Genomic DNA, 19,649 nt, shown 5'->3' with positions numbered 1-19,649 from the left:
GATCCACGATATGTTGAAAAACATTGCGGTATTTCACGCACCACCTTGAGCAATCACATCAAAACTGGGGATGCAAAAAGGAAGGTTGGACGAAGATCTTTATTAAATGAGGAACAGGAAGCAGACTTAGAATCAAGAATAATAAGGATGTCTCGAGTGGGACTCCCATTAACTCCAAGAACAGTTCGTAGAAGCGTTTTCCGATTTTGTCAAGAAGCAAATATCGGCCACTAATTCAACAATGAGAAGGAACTTGCTGGATTTACTTGGTACAAGTCGTTTATAAAGAGGCACCCAAACATCGCCAAGAGGAAGCCGCAGATGATGAACATCGCTAGAGCTCCAAAACTGAACCCAACCATCGTACAGGATCATTTTTCCAAATTAGATACCGTTTTACGCGAATTAAATCTAAAACATTCGCTCCAATTTATTTACAACCTAGATGAAAAGGGTTGCAGATTAACTTTGCACCATGCTCACAAGGTTTTAGCAGTAAAGGGAGAACGCCGAATTCATTTACTAGCCAATGAACATGCTGAAAACGTGGCAGTAGTAGCTTGTGTCAACGCACTGGGACAAGCAGTACCACCAATGATTATTTTCAAAGGTTTAAGAAAAAAGGATACCAACTCAGACAACCTTCCCCCTGGTTCCACTGTTCAAATGTCTGCAAAAGGGAGCATGATTAGGGAGTTATTTATTGTTTGGCTACAACATTTTGCAAAATTCAAGCCAGCAAGAAAACTTCTTTTAGTCATTGATGGTGCTTCCTGTCACTTAGATATCTCCATTGTTGAAGAAGCGGAAAAGTTGGATGTGTCCTTGTACTGTTTACCATCAAATACAACCCACGAATTGCAACCACTAGACAAGGCTGTTTTCCGATCCTTTGAACATTATTGGGACACCGAACTGCTGAATTCCTGGCAAGCAACAAATGTTCCTTGCCGAACTCTAAAGAAGCATAGATTCGGGATTGTCTTCAATAAAGTCTGGCAACAATGTATGTCAATTTCAAACATCCAAAATGGTTGTCGAGCAACAGGGATATATCTCAGAAAATGCTTTTAGTGCGTCACTTCTTACACACAAACAGCTAGAAACTGAAGCAGAACCAAAAAAATCTGATGATGAAGACGATTTCTACAGGTAAATCATCATGAACCTAGTCCTGGTTGTTCCTCCTGGACCAATGCCAACAAGGAAACCGATTCTGCTACACCAAAGATAAAGATACTTATGCCCGTATGCACCGTAATAAATAAGCATTGCTTAAAGGCTAAGTAATGCTTAAGTAGTGAATTTGCGTTGCACCGTCAAGTAACCCGTTCTCAAAATCAATAAGACGTTCTCAAATATAAGTATTTGAAATCCAGTGCTTAAGTTGTTCTCAAGCGCATATGTACGTCAAATAGACATAACCGCACATAACCTATACGTTAAAAAAGTAATAAAATAAAATAATGGATCTGCAAATTTTCGACAACGATTTAGATGTTTTGGAAATAATTGATTTTGGTTTTCCAAAATTAATATACACAAGATCCAATTATTTCCACGAAATGGACGAATATAATTTTTTTAAAAGATTTCGTCTAACAAAACAAAGTTGTTTGTATGTTCTACGACAAATACAAGAAATTATAGAATTTCCGTCTAATAAGTAAGTAGTATACATTATTTTAAATTATACTTTTATAGGCTGAATTTAGATTATTTTAATACTACTTGTTTTGATGATACGAATAGTAGAAATGTTATTTACATGGTATATGTTTAATGTCAACTGACATTAACTTGACAACACGAAAAACCCTAAAAAATTACTAAAATTTATAAAAATAACTAAATTTTATGGCGTTGTTGCCAAATAACCGATACTTAAACTTTACTTAGTTGAGCATTGTATATGTTGTGTCGGTGCAATAGACATAAAATTTAAGTTCTTCTTAACTATAAGAACTGCTTAACTAAGTTATGCTCAACTATGTAAACGGTGCAACCGGGCATTAGTGTCATAACTGTGAAACAGCCTAACCGGGATAACGCTTCTGTACCGAAGAAAAGTCCAAAGAAAAAATCATTTGCTGACATTTTAAAGACGTCAGACTTTTCAACTGCTAAGCAGACGAAAAATCCTCGAAGGAAAGCAGGCAATTATAATTTTAATAGCCCAGCTATTAAAAACAGACTTATTTATAAAGGCGACAAATCCGCCAATTGACGAGAAACAAAATAAGAACGATGAAGAAGCTTGGTATTGTTTTTTATGCGACGAGGACTGCTAATGAGACATGCGGCGTTGTATTCAGGGTAATACCTGGGTACATGAAGTTTGTGCGGGACTAGTGCTAGAAGATACCGAAGACTATGTGTGCCCTAAATGCGCTTAATACTCGTTTTGGTTACTTTAACCATAGGGCCATATATTCGACCTTTAAAAAATTCCCTGGGCTATATTTCAGTTAAGGTTGGAAATATGGCCCAATTCGAGTATTCTAAAGTTTTTGTTGTGGAAGCGAATATAGTTTATTTTAATATTGTTTATAAGAGTATAATGTTTTGTATTGAACCAATTTTTAACATTACCAAAACATTACCCTAACGTACCTTACTTTTTTGGGAAATATCTCAAGAACGAAGGGAAATATCAAAAAAATTTATTCTTATTAATCGATTTAGAAATGACTTTTCCACTAAATGAAATCACCCGATTTATTATATCGGTGATTAATAATAAGTAAGATGCGTAAAAGCATAAAAAAAGCGATTTATTCAAAATTAATTTTTTTCGATCACCTCTAAGTTCGTTGTGGTTACTTTTACACAATGTTTAGAACTATCGTTGAGTAGAAAAATAAATTTAAAATCGAAAATAAAGAATGAGTTTTTATCGTATTTATCATAGTTTTTGGGATATCCTGTTTTAAATTCTTAAATTTCGCTCTTTTAGTGAAAATGAATACTTTTTTGGGAAATATCTCAAGAACGAAGGGAAATATCAAAAAAATGTATTCTTATTAATCGATTTAGAAATGATTTTTCCACTAAATGAAATCACCCGATTTATTATATCGGTAATTAATCATAAGCAATATGCGTGAAAGCATAAAAAAAGCGATTTATTCGAAATTAATTTTTTCCGATCACCTCTAAGTTCGTTGTGGTTACTTTTACACAATGTTTAGAACTATCGTTGGGTAGAAAAATAAATTTAAAATCGAAAATAAAGAATGAGTTTTTATCGTATTTATCGTAGTTTTTGGGATATCCTCTTTTAAATCCTTAAATGAAGCTCTTTTAGTGAAAATGAATACTTTCTTTGGGAAATATTTCAAGAACGAAGGGAAATATCAAAAAAATGTATTCTTATTAATCGATTTAGAAATGATTTTTCCACTAAATGAAATCACCCGATTTATTATATCGGTGATTAATAATAAGTAAGATGCGTAAAAGCGATTTATTCAAAATTAATTTTTTTCGATCTCCTCTAAGTTCGTTGGGGTTACTTTTACACAATGTTAAAATCATCGTTAGGTAGAAAAATAAATTTAAAATCGAAAATAAAGAATGACTTTTTATCGTATTTATTATAGTTTTTGGGATATCCTCTTTTAAATCCTTAAATTAGGCTCTTTTAGAGAAAATGAATACTTTTTTTGGGAAATATCTCAAGAACGAAGGGAAATATCAAAAAAATGTATTCTTATTAATCGATTTAGAAATGATTTTTCCACTAAATGAAATCACCCGATTTATTATATCGGTAATTAATCATAAGCAATATGCGTAAAAGCATAAAAAAAGCGATTTATTCAAAATTAATTTTTTTCGATCACCTCTAAGTTCGTTGTGGTTACTTTTACACAATGTTTAGAACTATCGTTGGGTAGAAAAATAAATTTAAAATCGAAAATAAAGAATGAGTTTTTATCGTATTTATCATAGTTTTTGGGATATCCTCTTTTAAATCCTTAAATGAAGCTCTTTTAGTGAAAATGAATACTTTTTTTGGGAAATATTTCAAGAATGAAGGGAAATATCAAAAAAATGTATTCTTATTAATCGATTTAGAAACGATTTTTCCACTTAATGAGCTATGCAATTTAATAAATACCTGATGAGAACGTAGAATATGAAGCTTTAAATCCAATTCCAGCCGTTATAAATAAAGCAGCTCCAGTACTGGTAATTGTCGGAGGAATCTCGTCACAATAACTCCCGATTATCGGATCAGTTCCGTTATAACCATCGTATACAGTAACATAGTCAAAGTAACAAATCTTCTCATACAAATTAGTTATTGTTAAAGAGACGTGATCCGCCGGATTAGGCGCAATTATCGTGTACTCGCACAATTCCACATCCATTGAAAAAGAATTTCTTTGTTCTAATTCGAGTAATCCACTCGTTTCGGTGTTCAAAATTCCACCGCATGCCTTAAACACATTTTAAATCTCAATTAACACATTAATAAAGTTTAACAAAAATACCTTTTTAAACTCTAACCTAAATCCTTTCGCTGTTAACATACTATCCGCTTGAAATTTAACATACAAATGGTTATAAGACGATTTAATCGTTCCATTAGGTTTGTTGCTGCCACAAACGGTGATGAGTAAAGGATAACCTTCGCCAGGGCCGTCATAAACGCGAATGTTGGTTTTGTTGCAATTTGAGGCTAGATCGACGTCGTGGAAAAATAAATTAATTACGTGATTTTCTTTGATGGTTATTAACCATTCGCACGTTGTTTTTCTTTCGTAATTTTTCGGGTAATTCGGCGACATTATAAACCCATCATCAGCGAGGAGATTTCCGCCACAGCTTGAATCAACGGTTCTATATTCCGCCTTAAATCCTTTATCAACGAGTGAATAATCACTTTGGAACACCACGAACATTTCGTGCCCGTTACTCGTTATGTTAGTGACGTTGCTAGTTTCGCAAAAATGTCTAAGAAGATTTTCTTCCACAGCTTTTCTGCCGTTATAAATTTCGATGTAATCGTTGTAACAGGTGTGGCTCGTTTCTAAGTGGAGGTCTTTGTCGAAAGTTATTTCAACGCTTTTTCCAGGAGAAGGGAGTGCGATGATCCACTCGCATCTCGTGTTTTGGGGGTAAGCATTGGGGTATCCGGGAGTTGAGATGGTTCCTTCTGGGCGATCGAGGATTCCTCCACAACCAAAAATGTGCCATTCCAATCTAAACCCGCTCCCGCTTAAAAGGTTATCGGAAACGAAATGAATCGAGGTGTTGTTAGAATCAATCGTCATCGGGGGAATATATTCGGGGGATCCACACAATCGATCCAACACTTTTAATTTTTCGTATTCAGGGTCGTAAGTTGAAATCTCCACGTAATCAAACTCGCAACGTCCTTTGGTTACAATCGAAGATCTCTCTAAATCAAAGTGCGAAAATGTGATGTTGATTTTATTTCCTTCGGGAACACCTATTTCCCACGTACAATCTTGATCCATTGCATATCCATATGGATAATTCGGGCTTTCAATAACACCGCTGTAACCTCGCACTTGGTTGTTGCAAACTGGAATAGAATCAAAATTTCAATTAAAATAATTTATTTCGGAGTTATTGTCGTTACTCGTTGAATACTGCAGTTGAAATCCTCTCCCTTGGTCGCTTATATCTGATCTGAATTTCACCAAAACGTGATTTCCCGATGATTTGATCGTTGGGGGATGCGCCGAGTTGCAATATCTCCCGAGGGATTTCGAAGTTGCGCTGACTCCATCAAAAAGCTAAAAAACAACAAATGCAAAACACAAAGTGAATATGCATCTTATTTCATTGCAATATCTCAATTAGTTCTTGAGATAATATAACCCTAAAAGTTCGTTCTTTTAAAACATATTTCCACAATATAATATGCACACTTGTATTTAAAAGTTCATAACTTCGAAATTAATTACCAATTAAATTTACTTCAATATGCTTCTTCTTTTATCTTGATATTTCAAAACGTTTTGGAGATACGATGCTTGAAAGATAGATTAATTCGAGTGAATCCTCTTAGCAATGCAGAGTCGAATTAAATAAATTGTTACAAACCAAATTGTAGGATTTTGGATGTCTTTTGCTAGATTAGGAATGTATTAGAAGCTTTTTAACTAGTTTTAAGTCTTTCAATATACCCAGAAAGTGTTTAGGCACATTTTAACAATTTTAGAGTTGAGAGAGAAGCCTTTAAATATTTTTTGACATCTTTGCAAATGTTCTGGAAAATTTTTGGCAGTTCCGAAAATAAGTTTGCACAATTTTTAATAAATTCAGAATGCCTTAAATGTCTTTAGGTGGCTTAGAAAAATATTAGAAGGCCTCAGGAGGCTCTTAAACCTGCTTAAACAGTCTTAGGAAATCTTTCAAAGCTTCTGAGAAATATTTAGACACTTTGTGGCAATTTTGGATATTCATAAAATCATCTGTACAGGTTATTAAAATGCTAGAGAGCTTCCGTAAATTATTAGACTTGTTTAAATTTCTCTGGAGAGCTCTCAATAACCACAAAAATTGTTTAGACAGTTTTCGATAACTTTGGATATTTAATAAAAAAAATTGGTTAAGTTAGGAAATCCTTAGAAAGCCTCATCTATCGTTTCGAAGATTAATAGATTTGTCGAAATTTTTCTGGACATCTTTAAGAGATCCTCTACAAATGTTTAAAAATTCCTACAAAATGTTTAGACACTTTTTGATAATTTGACAATTTTGAATGTTCATAAAATTACCTCGACTACATTACTTTACATTAAATAGACTACATATCGGATAGGCGGACCAACCAACCTTGCACCGCGACACTAAGGATCTATTATACCCCGATAAATATCGTTATCAAATTTCACCGTGCAGTCCAATGCTCTTAACGAACATTAATTCCTTGCTCGGTGAAAGGTCACTCAGATCTTTTGAGGAGATAAACTGCGACCCAAAAATCGAGAATCTGGTACGGTTAACGGCAGGTCAGTGGTATAAAACATGCTCAACCGTCTCTGTTTCCTCCGCACATAGTCGGCATTTAACATCGTCGGCTAAACCCAACAAGTTGAGGTGTGCTTTTAATCGGCAGTGCCCAGTAACACCCATTAGAACTTTCATGCTATTACGGGCAAGTCCTAAAATATTCCCGGGTTTGACAGTGGCGATGTTAATAAACACCTTAGCATGTCTCATTCCAGGAGAACTGGTCCACAGTAGGCGAAGTCTTTCTTCAGCCCACAGTCCAATCTTATATTTGGCCATCGCAACTGATAAACCAACTGCTGGTTCCGATCCCACAAACGCTTTAGCGCTGCCTTCTCGTGCTAGCTCATCTGCCGCTTCATTGCCAGCAACCCCAGAGTGACCCGGGACCCAGATCAGAGAAACTCTGTTATCACAACTCAGTGTGTTTAATGTTCTCTTGCAATCATTAACCAGAGCGGACACCGTTTTCACGGCTTGCAGCGCCTGGAGAGCGGCTTTACTGTCTGAGAAAATTTGTACTGTCATGTTCTTCACCCCTCTCTCAAGAAGGATTTTAGCACCCATGTCAATAGCAAATACTTCGGCCTGGAATAAAGTACAGTACGTACCCAGGCTGTAGGCTTGCTTAATTCGCGGTGTCTGGCAGTATACTCCTGCTTCGACCCCTTCCGGCGTTTTTGATCCATCTGTGAACATGCAAATATCTGCCTGAACCAGAGAATTTTTATTTTCGATCCTGGACTGTCGCTCAGGCAGCACAATTTGGTATCGAACATTAATCACTGATAGTGATCCCGCCAAATCTGACGGCATTGATAGCACAGTATCAGTGCTTATAATGTCTTCCGCAAACCATTGGTAGGACATGTCGGAACAGTTTTGAGCATATTGCTTAAATCTGTAAATGGTTGTTCCAGCTACTTTCTCTGTATGCAAATGCAGAGAAGATAGGCCAAGCAGAACCTCCATTGCTAGAGCTGGCGTTGTGCTTATCCCACCAGAGATTGCCAATCCAGCTACCCGTTGAATTCGTGAAAGTTTACTGATAACTGAAGTCCGTCGGACTTTCCTATACTAGGCACGCTGCTCCGTATGTGATCATAGGTCTAACCACAGTCACATAGAGCCAGTACAGTCTTTCACGGGTAAGACACCAATTTATTCCACAAAGACTGCGAATGTCCATTCCATGACAAGGTTTTGTCTAGGATTGCTCCTAGATATTTGACTTCTTATGAGAAAGGAATTTCTTCACCTTGGATAGTTGGGCGGATTAGTCCATCCAACTTTCGTTTCCTGGTGAAGGGCACAACAATTGTCTTTGGCGGATTAATCGAGAGGTTCTTTCCCTTACACCAAGCGCAAATGGTATCTAGGGTCACCAGGAGGACTTTAGATATCCTCGACAAACAGGTTCTTTGACCATAACGACAATGTCATCAGCATAAGCTTGTATTTCTACACTAACGGCTTCGACTATCGCAATCAGATTGTTAACCAGGCGGGACCAAAGCAGGGGGGATAACACCCCTCCCTGCGGGCAGCCACCTCCCGGCCTGAAGCGTATCGTGTCACCGTGGAATGTAGTAGAAAGTATTCTATTATCAAGCATATTGCGGATCCAACCCGCTATAGTTGCTTCCACCCCCTGTCAAGAGCAGCTCTTTCAAGAGATTGTGGTATTGCGCTATTGAACGCTCCTTCTATATCCAGAAACGCACAAACCAAGATTTTTTGTATCTTGTAGCGTCCAGGATACTCTACTAACTAAGTTGTGTAGAGCCAATTCTGCTGATTTTCCCGCTTGATAAGCATACTGGTGGCGATTCAGTGGACCAGTTACCAATTGCACCGTACGGATATACCGTTCTAGAACTTTTTCAAGGGTTTTCAACAGAAATGACGTTAGGAGTAGGGACCGAACGGCCCGCTTTGGGTATACAGGGTAATTCAAATTCTTCAAAATTGGCAACAGCAGTGACCTTCCTTGCTCTAACAAAGCAGGAAAGATATTGTCTTCTCCAGGCGATTTGAAGTGCATTTGATGTGCAAGTGACGACTTTTCTAGCCACACTCCAATCCGTATTTGAGGGACGCTTTGCCTTGCAGGAATAACCCGGTGTGACATTATCAGCCCTCATCATTAAGGTTCCTGGGAAGTGAATCTGCATGAGAAGCTCTAACGAGGCTCTGCTACAGTCCGTAAAACTACCGTCAGGCCGCTTAAGTGAGCCCAGGGGATCGTTAGCGAGAATCTTGTGAATTCTTGCACTACTGGGTATGTCTTTCACTCCCTCACAGAACCTCCTCCAAGACACTCTTTTTGCCTTACGTATGTTTTTGGTGTAATTCGTTAGAGCTTGTTTATATTTATCCCATTCACCTAATGTCTTGGCCCGGTTAAAAAGCCTCAGGACCCCTTGTCTTTCGGAGCTAAGAGATTCGTTCCACCAGGGTGTGCCCCGATTATTACTTTTCCCCTTTAGTGGACTGCTACTGTGATAGGCAGAACGAATTGCTACAGAGATCTGCTCCGTGGCTATTTCAATCTGATCACAGTTCCTAACGGTAGCGATGACACTAGTTAGGTTATCTGCAAGGCAACTCTTAAACAGATCCCAATTAGTGCTACGTGCTACGGGGATTACGTACAGTCCGATTTCATCCCTAGGTCAATTTTAAATTGAATATGTCTATGATCTGAACACGACGGTTCAGAGGCTGAACGTGATGTCAAGTACTTCTGTTCTATTTCTGGTAATAAAGGTTGGTTTGGCGCCTACATTATTAACAGTAAGCCCTTCCCCTAATAGGTAGTCAAAAAGCAACTCACCTCTTTCATTTGTGTTGGTGCTTGCCCACATTGTGTGGTGTGCTTGGCGTCGCATCCAACAACCAAACTCCAAAAATCCTACCTCGACTACTTGGGGAAATGTTAGAAAGCTTTGGTGGAAAGTTTCGACAGCTTTGTAAATATTTTAGATATTTTTGTAAAATACCAAATTAAGTTAATAATTAATAATTTTAATTAATTAAATTAATTAATTAATTAATAATTTTAGATGTTCATAAAAACATTTTGACAGCTTAGAAAAATGTTTTGGCAAAAAGTGTTAATATCTTTGAAAATCCTTTAGACATTTTTATAAATTACCAAATTTAATTTAGACACTTTTTGACAATTTTGAATGTTCATAAAATCACCTGAGCAGCTTAAGGAAATGTTAGAAAGCTTTGGCAGAAAATTTTGACATCTTTGAAAATCTTTTAGATATTTTTGACAATTTTAACGTTTTTAATTTGACCCTGCATTACTAAGAAAATGAACTCAAATTAATTGATTTTTCAAGCATCGTATCTCCAAAACGGATTGAGATATCATTATGAAATAAGAAGCATTTAGAAGAAAATTTTATTGAGATTTAATGTGTTGAAAATTATTTCTTCACCTCAACAAATTTCGAGGTTATGAATTTTTAAATGAAAGTGTATATATTAAGTCGTGGAATTATGTTTTAAAAGAACGAACTTTTAGGGGTTATATCTCAAGAACTAATTGAGGTATCGCAATGAAATAAGATGTATTTTAAAGGATATTTAATGAAGATTCAAGGCATCGAGAATTATTTTTCCAATTCTACAAGTTTGTTTGTAACAATTTTTTAAATTTGACTCTGCATTGTTAAAAAAAATAACTCGTATTAATCGATTTTAAAACATCGTATCTTCAAAACGGATTGAGATATCATCATGAAATATGAAGCAATTTGTAGTAAATTTAATTGATAATTCACGTGTTGAAAATTATTTCTTCATCCCCGCAAATTCATGTTCAATAAATCATTTTGCAGGTTAGAAGAATATAGAAAGCTTTGGCAAAAAAGTTTCGACATCCTTGAAACTTATTTAGACATTTTTGTAAATTACCAAATTTAATTTAGACACTTTTTGACAATTTTGAATGTTCATAAAAAAAAAAAAATCTTTGAAAATCTTTTAGTCATTTTTAAAAATTTTGGATTATTTAATTTGAATTGATTTTTCAAGCATCGTATCTCCAAAACGGATTGAGATATCATCATGAAATAAGAAGCATTCTGAAGAAAATTTTATCGAGATTTAATGTGTTGAAAATTATTTCTTCACCTCAATAAATTTCGAGGTTATGAATTTTTAAATGAAAGTGTGTATAATATTATATCGTGCATATCGTCGGCCTAATGTGAAAATTGCATAAGTCCAATTTTTCACAAAATTGATTTTTAGCTCCATCTGTTAGAAACGCAGCGTATCTATACACCCAAATAAAAAATTATGCAAAAAGTATTTAGATGGCGCTAGAAACAACAGTATGAAATACGCGTAAGTCCAACTCGTTCTACATCAGTAAGAAAGTTGCACAAGTCCTAGCAAGGTGTACGACGACGTGTTGGTGTTCTGTCTATGTTTGGTGTCGTGCTTTTTAGTTTGTCAGGCTTTAAATTGGCCGTTATTTTATCAGACCGAGCTTCAATATCATTTAGGTAAGTACATACTATGTAAATTTAAGCTTTTTAAATGTGTTATTATACATTAGACTGGATTAATGTCATTTTTGTAAACTTAAGGAGTTGTGCATTTTGCACACTGTTGATATATTTAGAACTCACGGGAGTTATGCATGTTTCAAAGCATTTTGAATACCAATTACTGCAAAGAATGATGAGAATTTCACATTTTTTTACCTTACCTACAAGTTTTGAACAGTTCGCGTAGATGGAAATCTTGTCAAATCTTGAGGTATTAGTAAACCCTCCTTTTGGTATAAAAAAGAAACAAATTTGGCACTTTCTGGTTAAACAAGTATTTTGTTTCAGCTATGGATCGTAGAAGCAGGGGTTTCAAACTGTTGAGTTTAACACTACATCCGGCCAACGCTTTGAAGGACATAACAAACGATAGCTTTGGAAAATTAACTAGTGTCACTAGTGATTCTGTTGAATTAAACAAGACAATAGAACTGTTCAAAGAAAAAGATGAAGACAATCATACTGATACAAAGAGCGCGGAAAATGAAAAGTGGTTTGCAGAAGGAAACAAGGAACTGCAGTCAGCTCTAACAGACTTACAAGAACAAATTCATATGACACAAAACATTTTAGACATAGGGGAAAACAATGATTTATCGTCCAGCTTTCTCAACAATGAAATAATATTATCCGGCATAGATCAAAACTATGATAGTTTTATTTTTTCCGATGAGATGCTCAATGCCAATACAACAAACGATATTGCTGCGCAAACAGAAACTCCCTTGAATTTCAATAAAAACCAACGAGAAGGAAATATTAGAAATTAAGATAATGATGAAGAAGATGCAACAAATCACCCAGAAGAAGTAGATAATGAAAACAATGACCCTACATATCAAATAGACGATAATGGGGAACAACATTCTGATGAAGAAAATAATGATTCCAGTGAAGAAGTTACACAAAAAAGGAAAAAGAAAAGATTTTGTAATCCTGCAGAATGGAAATATAATACTAATAAAAGAAATAGAGAGAAAGGGGTTGAGTATATGGGTAGAAAAAATAACAAATTCGACAGAAAGAAAACTAAGAGAGTAATGAAAACGAGATGCCTGTGTTCAAATAAACCATTGAAAACCGGTAAAGAAATAGCAATTCAGTGTTACAAGTTGACGGATGAAGAGCGAAAGTTAATTTTCGCGAAGTTTTGGTCCCTGTCGTGGCCTGAAAAGAAGATCTACATTTCTGCAAGAGTCTTGAAGAATAAAACGGAAAGGTCAAGGCATAGAAAGGATCCAGAAGTTAGCCAAAGGACAAGTTCGTATAAGTATTTTTTTAAAAAGAAAAGCGAAGAAATTAGGGTTTGTAAGCTGATGTTTTGCAATACGTTAGGACTTTCTATGAGGACCATATCAGCGTGGATAAAAGATGAAATGTCTAGCCCATCAGCCAAAAGTGAAGAACAGAATAGTGACAAAAATACTCGCAAAAATATTAAAAAAAAAACCTTACGTTTTAAGAATAAGTTTGAAAAAATTCTTTGAAGAACTGCCTAAAGTTGAATCACACTATTGTCGCAAATCGTCAACAAAATTATATCTAGAGCCAACGTTCAAAACTAAATCGGAGCTTTATTTACTTTATAAAGATAATTGGTGTGTAGAACATAATGTAGCTCCATTATCCATTGCCACATTCTCAAACATGTTTGAAGATCTGAATCTTGCATTGTTTTTGCCAAAGAAAGACGAATGCGATGTCTGCATAGGCTACAAGACCAAAAACGTAGAGGAATCTGTCTACCGGGAACACATTGTCAAGAAAGAAGAAGCACGGGAAGCAAAAGCAAAAGACAAAAATTCCAAAAATAGGGTATTTACGATGGACCTCCAGTCTGTACTGTTGTGCCCGAAATCGAACGTATCAGCTCTGTACTATCGCACGAAGCTTATTGTACACAATTTTACAATCTTTGATTTGCATTCTAAAAATGGCTATTGTTTTCTCTGGCACGAAGGTCAAGGGGAGCTCAGTGCAAACTGTTTTTCATCAATAATTTGTAACTTCTTGATTAATAATGTAATTCCCCAGCTTGAGCCAATGCAACAAATAATATTATATAGTGACGGTTGTAGCGCTCAAAATCGTAATTCCACTTTAAGCAACGCCTGTTGAATCTTGCTCTCGAAAAACATGTTTATATCATCCAAAAATATTTAGAAAAGGGTCACACTCAAATGGAGTGTGACTCGATGCACTCTACCATAGAGAGGCAATTAAAAGGTAGAACCATTAATTTGCCAGCTGATTATGTCTCCCTATGTAAATTGGCTCGAAAAAATCCTAGACCGTATGAGGTGAGCTATTTGGATTATACTTTTTTCAAAGACTTTAGTAAACTTAATTTAATAAAATCAATTAGACCCGGATTTAAAGTTGGTGATCCAACTGTCAACAATCTTAGAGCACTGAAGTATAATCCAGATGGTAAAATCGAGTTTAAGATTAAACATTCCGAGGAGTTTCAAGATATGCCTAAGAGATTAAAACCAAACTTAAATTATATATCAATTGACTCTCTTCCCTTATTGTACAAAGAACAACTGAAAATAAAAAAAGAAAAATTTGAACATCTTATGTTTTTGAAAAACTCTCTTGCCAAAGATTATCATGATTTTTATGACAATCTAAGGCATGAATAACTTATTATCCATAAGACTTAACCATTTGATTATTTTTAATATTAAAGTTATGTACTATTATCTTCCAAGTTCTTTAATGTTGTTTTATTAGTAGTTATTTTCGATTTAATAAAAATAATGCCTTAGGTAGGTAAATACTAGCGTTGTTTTATTATGTGAAATTTGCATAAGTCCATCTTTGTACTGGATATAAGAATGAATTTTGCATAACTCCTTTATTTTTCAACAGGTAACTATTATAAAAGAAATCAATACTTGATAACAGTTCCCTAATGTTTTTTTAATCCAAATTCCACTTTCACCACTTTATTTTTAAAGAAATAAAATAGTTTTTTTGCTCTCCTGCAAAATTTAGGTTTTGGGACTTGTGCAATTTTCACATTAGGCCGACGATATGTGTTTTAAAAGAACGAACTTTTAGGGGTTATATCTCAAGAACTAATTGAGATATCGCAATGAAATAAGATGCATTTTGAAGAACATTTAATCTAGATTCACGTTTCGAGAATTATTTTTCCAATACTATAAATTCGGTTGTAACAATTTTTTAAATTCGACTCTGCATTGTTAAGGAAAATAACTCGTATCTTAAAAACGGATTGAGCAATTTGTAGTAAATTTAATTGTGTTGAAAATTATTTCTTTATCCCCACAAATTCATGTACATAAAATCATTTTGACAGCTTAGAAGAATATTCGAAAGCTTTGGCAAAAAAGTTTCGACATCTTTGAAACTTATTGACATTTTTGTAAATTATCAAATTAAGTTTTGACACTTTTAGATAGTTTAGAAAAATGAATTAAGTTTAAGAAGTCTTACTTACCTCGACATAATCTAATCGGCACACCACATGATTTTCCAAATCAATATCCGCAAACACCAGTTGAATAACAGATCCGGGATTCACGGATATTTTCCAAACACACACAGTATTCTTATCATAAGGTTCCGGATAATGCGGCGAAATAATCGATCCCCTCGCTGAAGTTAAAGTCCCCCCACACCCAGTTGATGTGGCACTCCACGTTATATTAAACCCTTTCGCAGCCCTAGTAAAATCCGATTTGAACCGCAAAAAGAGTTGATTAGCATGCGACGGAATCATCTTAGGAATAGTATCCCCACAAAACTTTCCGATCAGCGGGGAAGCAGCCGTCCCCCCATTCCTTATCTCTAAGAAATCGTATCGACAATTAGCGTACGGTTCCAATTGGAAATCATTGATTTTCAGCATGATTTGACTCCCCGATTGCACGTGGAGAACCCATTTACAATCTTTATTGACTGGGTATGATTTGGGGTAAAACGGGGAAGTTAAAATTCCGGATGGGGTAAAATAAGTCCCCCCACAAATCGAATCGGATGGGAGGAAAGTGTAAGTAGCTACAAACCCGTCTTGATTGATTGAAACGTCAGTTTTGAAGGTTACGGTCATGATGTTGGAGGATGTTATAAGGATTGGGGGGAGTTTATTTCCGCAGTATCGCCCGATTAATCCCCCCATCCCGCTGTTGGTGTTGTTATCATAAACTTCAACGCGATCGTATTTGCAATCATAACTGTTTTCTAATAGGAAGTTTGACCAAGATAGTTGTACGACCATGTTCGTTGGGGCTACGATTAACCATGTGCATTTGAGGCTGCTTGGGTAATTTGATGGATGAGATGGGGATTGAATCGTGCCGGATTTTTCTTTTAAAATTCCCCCACAACCAATATCGGTTGTTGTGTAATTCATGTAAAATCTTTTGGGGTCATGCAATGATTTTTTGACTTTTATCCAAAGTGCGTTATGTGATGAGATGACTTCTATAGGGGTTCGTTCGCAATAATTTCCTAATAAAGGAGCGTTTTCGTTGTCGCCATCTCGTACTTCGATGTTTTGGCAGAGTGGGTTTCTAATAAACGAACGATATATTACACGTTTTATAGCCGGCCACGTTTCCATAATATTCAAATTAATAACAGTTCCGATTGGACGATTAATTTGATAAATACAATCTTCCTCTGTTGTTCTTGAGTTCGGGTATTCCGATGACGCAATAATTCCTTCACTAGAAGTGTACGTCCCACCACACATCGCTTCGTATTTCAACGAAAAACCTTTGGATAATCTCGTTTTAAACAGTAAAAGGAGCTCGTTTCCCAACGAAACATAAGGAGGTGGTAACTCGTTCCCGCAATATCTTCCAACAGTCGGCGAATCCGACGTGGATCCTTCATACACCTAATTTAATTAAAAAAGGCAAATTTAATCAATCATAAATATTATTTTTACTCACAATTAATTCCTCGGAACACCCCGATTTCGTTTTAACAACATCAAACGTCAAGAAATCTATTCTAATTCTCATATCTTCAGGAACTCTTATTTCATATTCGCATTCGTAGGTTATTGGGTCTAAACTTGGAACGATTTCTCCTTTAATTAAACCCGATTCCTTGGTGTATACACCGCCGCAATTTGGAATACCTAAAATATATTAAAAATGTAACGAATTTAAATATGTGATTGCCGCGCCATCTACGTCCGCGTTGTGCGCGTACCCGACTGTACCCGACCTCGTGGTCTGGAAGGAAGAGACGCGAGCGCCATGACAGTTAACTATTGACCGCCGTACGATACGTATCGTGTGAATCGTGTCCGAAACCGAGCAATACTTTTTTCTTGATTATGTTGTAATAGTGTTTATTTTTACTAAATATACGTATTAACTAAAACTTTGCTACAAAAAGAATTAAACGAAAATTAAGCCAAGGTGGCTTGCGGCCGGGGCGGTACAATTTATATTATATCAACCCAAATCTCAACAAAAAGTAACCAGTGATGGGCGCTGGGTAAATACCCGACGGGTAGGTATTTCTAAAATGGGTATTTATCCGGGTATTTACCCCGGCCCAGGGTAAATACCTAAACAGTACTACTGAACCTGAACCTCCTCAACCTGATGGAAATTTTACTCACCTTGGCATTAATGATATTGGTTTTGCTGTCGAAAATAATAATTTAAGTGAGGTACAAATTTATAATTATTTAAAAAAGATATGGGTTCCCCCACCGGAATATAAACTTCCTTATAGTGAACACAATAAAAACAATGTACGCGTAAAACGTTGCCTAAGTTTAAAACATAATAATCGATATGAGTGGATTGCTTATTCAGATCTAAAAACAATATTTTTTGTAAATATTGCGTTCTTTTTCACAAATCTGAAGATAATAAAGATAAATAAGGATTAGTTCGTCAACCAGTTACAAAATTTTCCAAACTTTTAGGGGCTGATGGGTGTTTAGATGTCCACAACAAAAATAAATATCACATGGCCGCAATGCTAGTTGCTGAAAATTTGTTGAAATGTTTTGAAAACCCCTCCCTTGACGTTAGAAATATAATTGACCAAGGTAGAGCCGCGCAAGTGAAAGAAAATCAAGCTAGGCTAGTTCCTATTATAAAATCTATTATTTTCCTCGGAAAGCAAAATATTGCATTTAGAGGACACCGTGATGATGGCATGTTAATGAAACTGAACGATGTGGGAGACCAGGAAAGTGGAAGTATTAATGAGGGAAATTTTCGGGAGTTATTACGATTTCGTGTCGAATCGGGCGATGACATTTTAAGGAAACATTTAGAAACAATGTCATCAAGAGCAACATATGTATATAAGCAAAACAACCCAAAATGAATTAGTAAACTGTATAGGTGAAGAAATAATTGCAAAGATTGTAAATCAGATAAAAAACGCCAAATACTTTAGCGTTATGTTCGACGAAACCACAGATGTGTCCCACGTTTCTCAAATGTCAATTGTGATAAGGTATGTTCACGAAAACGACATTCGAGAAGACTTCATTGCGTTCCTTGACTGTCATGAAGAAAACTATACTCTAGATAAAGATACCTTAGAACCTATTTTAAGCGGAAAGATATTGGGGCAAACTGTTTTAAAACAACTTAAATTATTAGACTTAAATCTGAATAATTGTGTTGGAATATGTACGGATGGCTGCAGTGTTATGACTTCTGAACAGAATGGTGCAGTGCAAGAAGTGAAGAAAGGAATGCCAGTAGCAGTTAGATGTCCGTGTTATAATCATGCACTGAATCTTGCCCTGTCGAAAACTTCTAACGTACAATCGGTAAGAAACTTGATGGGAACGATCAAAGAAGTATCGGCATTTTTCACCGCTTCGTCAAAAAGGCATTTTGTTTTAAAGAACACGCTTGATAAACATTTACATGGACTATGTGAAACAAGATGGGTCGAGCGGCACGAATGTATTTTGCAGTTCAAAAATGATTTTGATGCAATATTGGATGCCCTAGAGAAAATATCTTTGTGGAATGAAAGGGACACAGCGTCGAAAGCAAAGAATCTCATGATATCTTTAACAACTCCCGATTTTATTTTAACGTTGTATTGTTTATCAAACGTTTTATCACTTACATTACCTTTAAGTAATTTGCTGCAAGACAAAAAAGTAGAGAAAAATCGTGCTAATGAAATGATATCTTGTACTCTTTCGGCTCTTAAAAATAAAAGAGGATCTGCTTCGGATTGCTTCAATGCTATATTGACGGAAACTCAAAATATATTGAAAGAACTTGATGTTGAATTAACTCTATCTAGACTTACGAACAAAATGAGAAATCGTTCCAATCCTAACCCTACCTTATCCTCAAATTCTTCGGAAGACTATTACCGAATTTCCCTATTTATCCCACTGCTGGATTGTGTTATTAACGATCTGGAAGTAGATTTTCAAAGAAAACAATAAATCTATTTAACTTAAATATTTGTTTGCCATTAAATGCAATGGAAGCAACTGAAACAGAAATTAAGACGACCGGAAAAATGTTGTCAGATATGTATAACACTTATTTTTGTAGAGGATCCAAAGACAGTTTTTGACAAATTTAAAGGTGAATTTGGTATTTGAGAGTTGAAATGGACCGCTTACTCAAATTCTGCAAATAAAGACTTACTTAAAATACCTGCCGACGGTTTGGAAGCATTACAACAATATTTCAAAAACTACCCTGTCGATTTTGGGCGATATTATGTGTCCTTATAGTACGTTTAAAAATATTAATGACGTATTTTTTCTTATTTGCCTCTGACCATCCCCTGCAAAGTTAGGGGTATGATAGATAACCCCTTTCCTTAAGAATAATGTGATAAACTGTTATACTGTTGAACAATATTTTGAAGAAAAACATAAATTAGATGTAAATTAAGATTTACGCAGTAAAATAAACCCTATACGACATTTAGGGGTGGCGGGGGTTAACTACCCTAACCACCCCAAAAATTAAATTTTTTTTTGCGAAAATTGTTTGTCGATTTTGAAGCAATTTACCACGTATTATATTACGTGTGTATTTACCACATTTCGATAGCTATTTTCGTTTTCAGCCTATAAGCGAATATATATAT

General features: G+C 35.5%; 1 protein-coding gene and 1 pseudogene across 1 annotated transcript in view; one reads left to right on the top strand and one right to left on the bottom strand.

Annotated features, from left to right (window-relative positions):
- LOC111420333 (cubilin homolog) overlaps positions 1-19,649 on the bottom strand; it is a 71,959-nt gene that overhangs the window by 29,501 nt on the left and 22,809 nt on the right. The window contains exons 7-11 of the mRNA XM_071200887.1: positions 16,493-16,683; positions 15,034-16,437; positions 5,615-5,771; positions 4,500-5,557; positions 4,124-4,445 (exon numbers count right to left, since the gene is read on the bottom strand). Of these exons, the coding sequence (XP_071056988.1) occupies positions 4,124-4,445; positions 4,500-5,557; positions 5,615-5,771; positions 15,034-16,437; positions 16,493-16,683 (3,132 nt within the window). The remainder of the gene's footprint in view (positions 1-4,123; positions 4,446-4,499; positions 5,558-5,614; positions 5,772-15,033; positions 16,438-16,492; positions 16,684-19,649) is intronic.
- Positions 17,451-19,124, top strand: LOC139432397 (52 kDa repressor of the inhibitor of the protein kinase-like; annotated as a pseudogene).

Source organism: Onthophagus taurus, unplaced genomic scaffold (genome assembly GCF_036711975.1).
Source record: "Onthophagus taurus isolate NC unplaced genomic scaffold, IU_Otau_3.0 ScKx7SY_15, whole genome shotgun sequence".
NCBI classification, from domain to species: Eukaryota; Metazoa; Arthropoda; class Insecta; order Coleoptera; family Scarabaeidae; genus Onthophagus; species Onthophagus taurus.
Note: the sequence above shows the minus strand (reverse complement) of the source record. Positions and strands in the feature narration are given on the sequence as shown.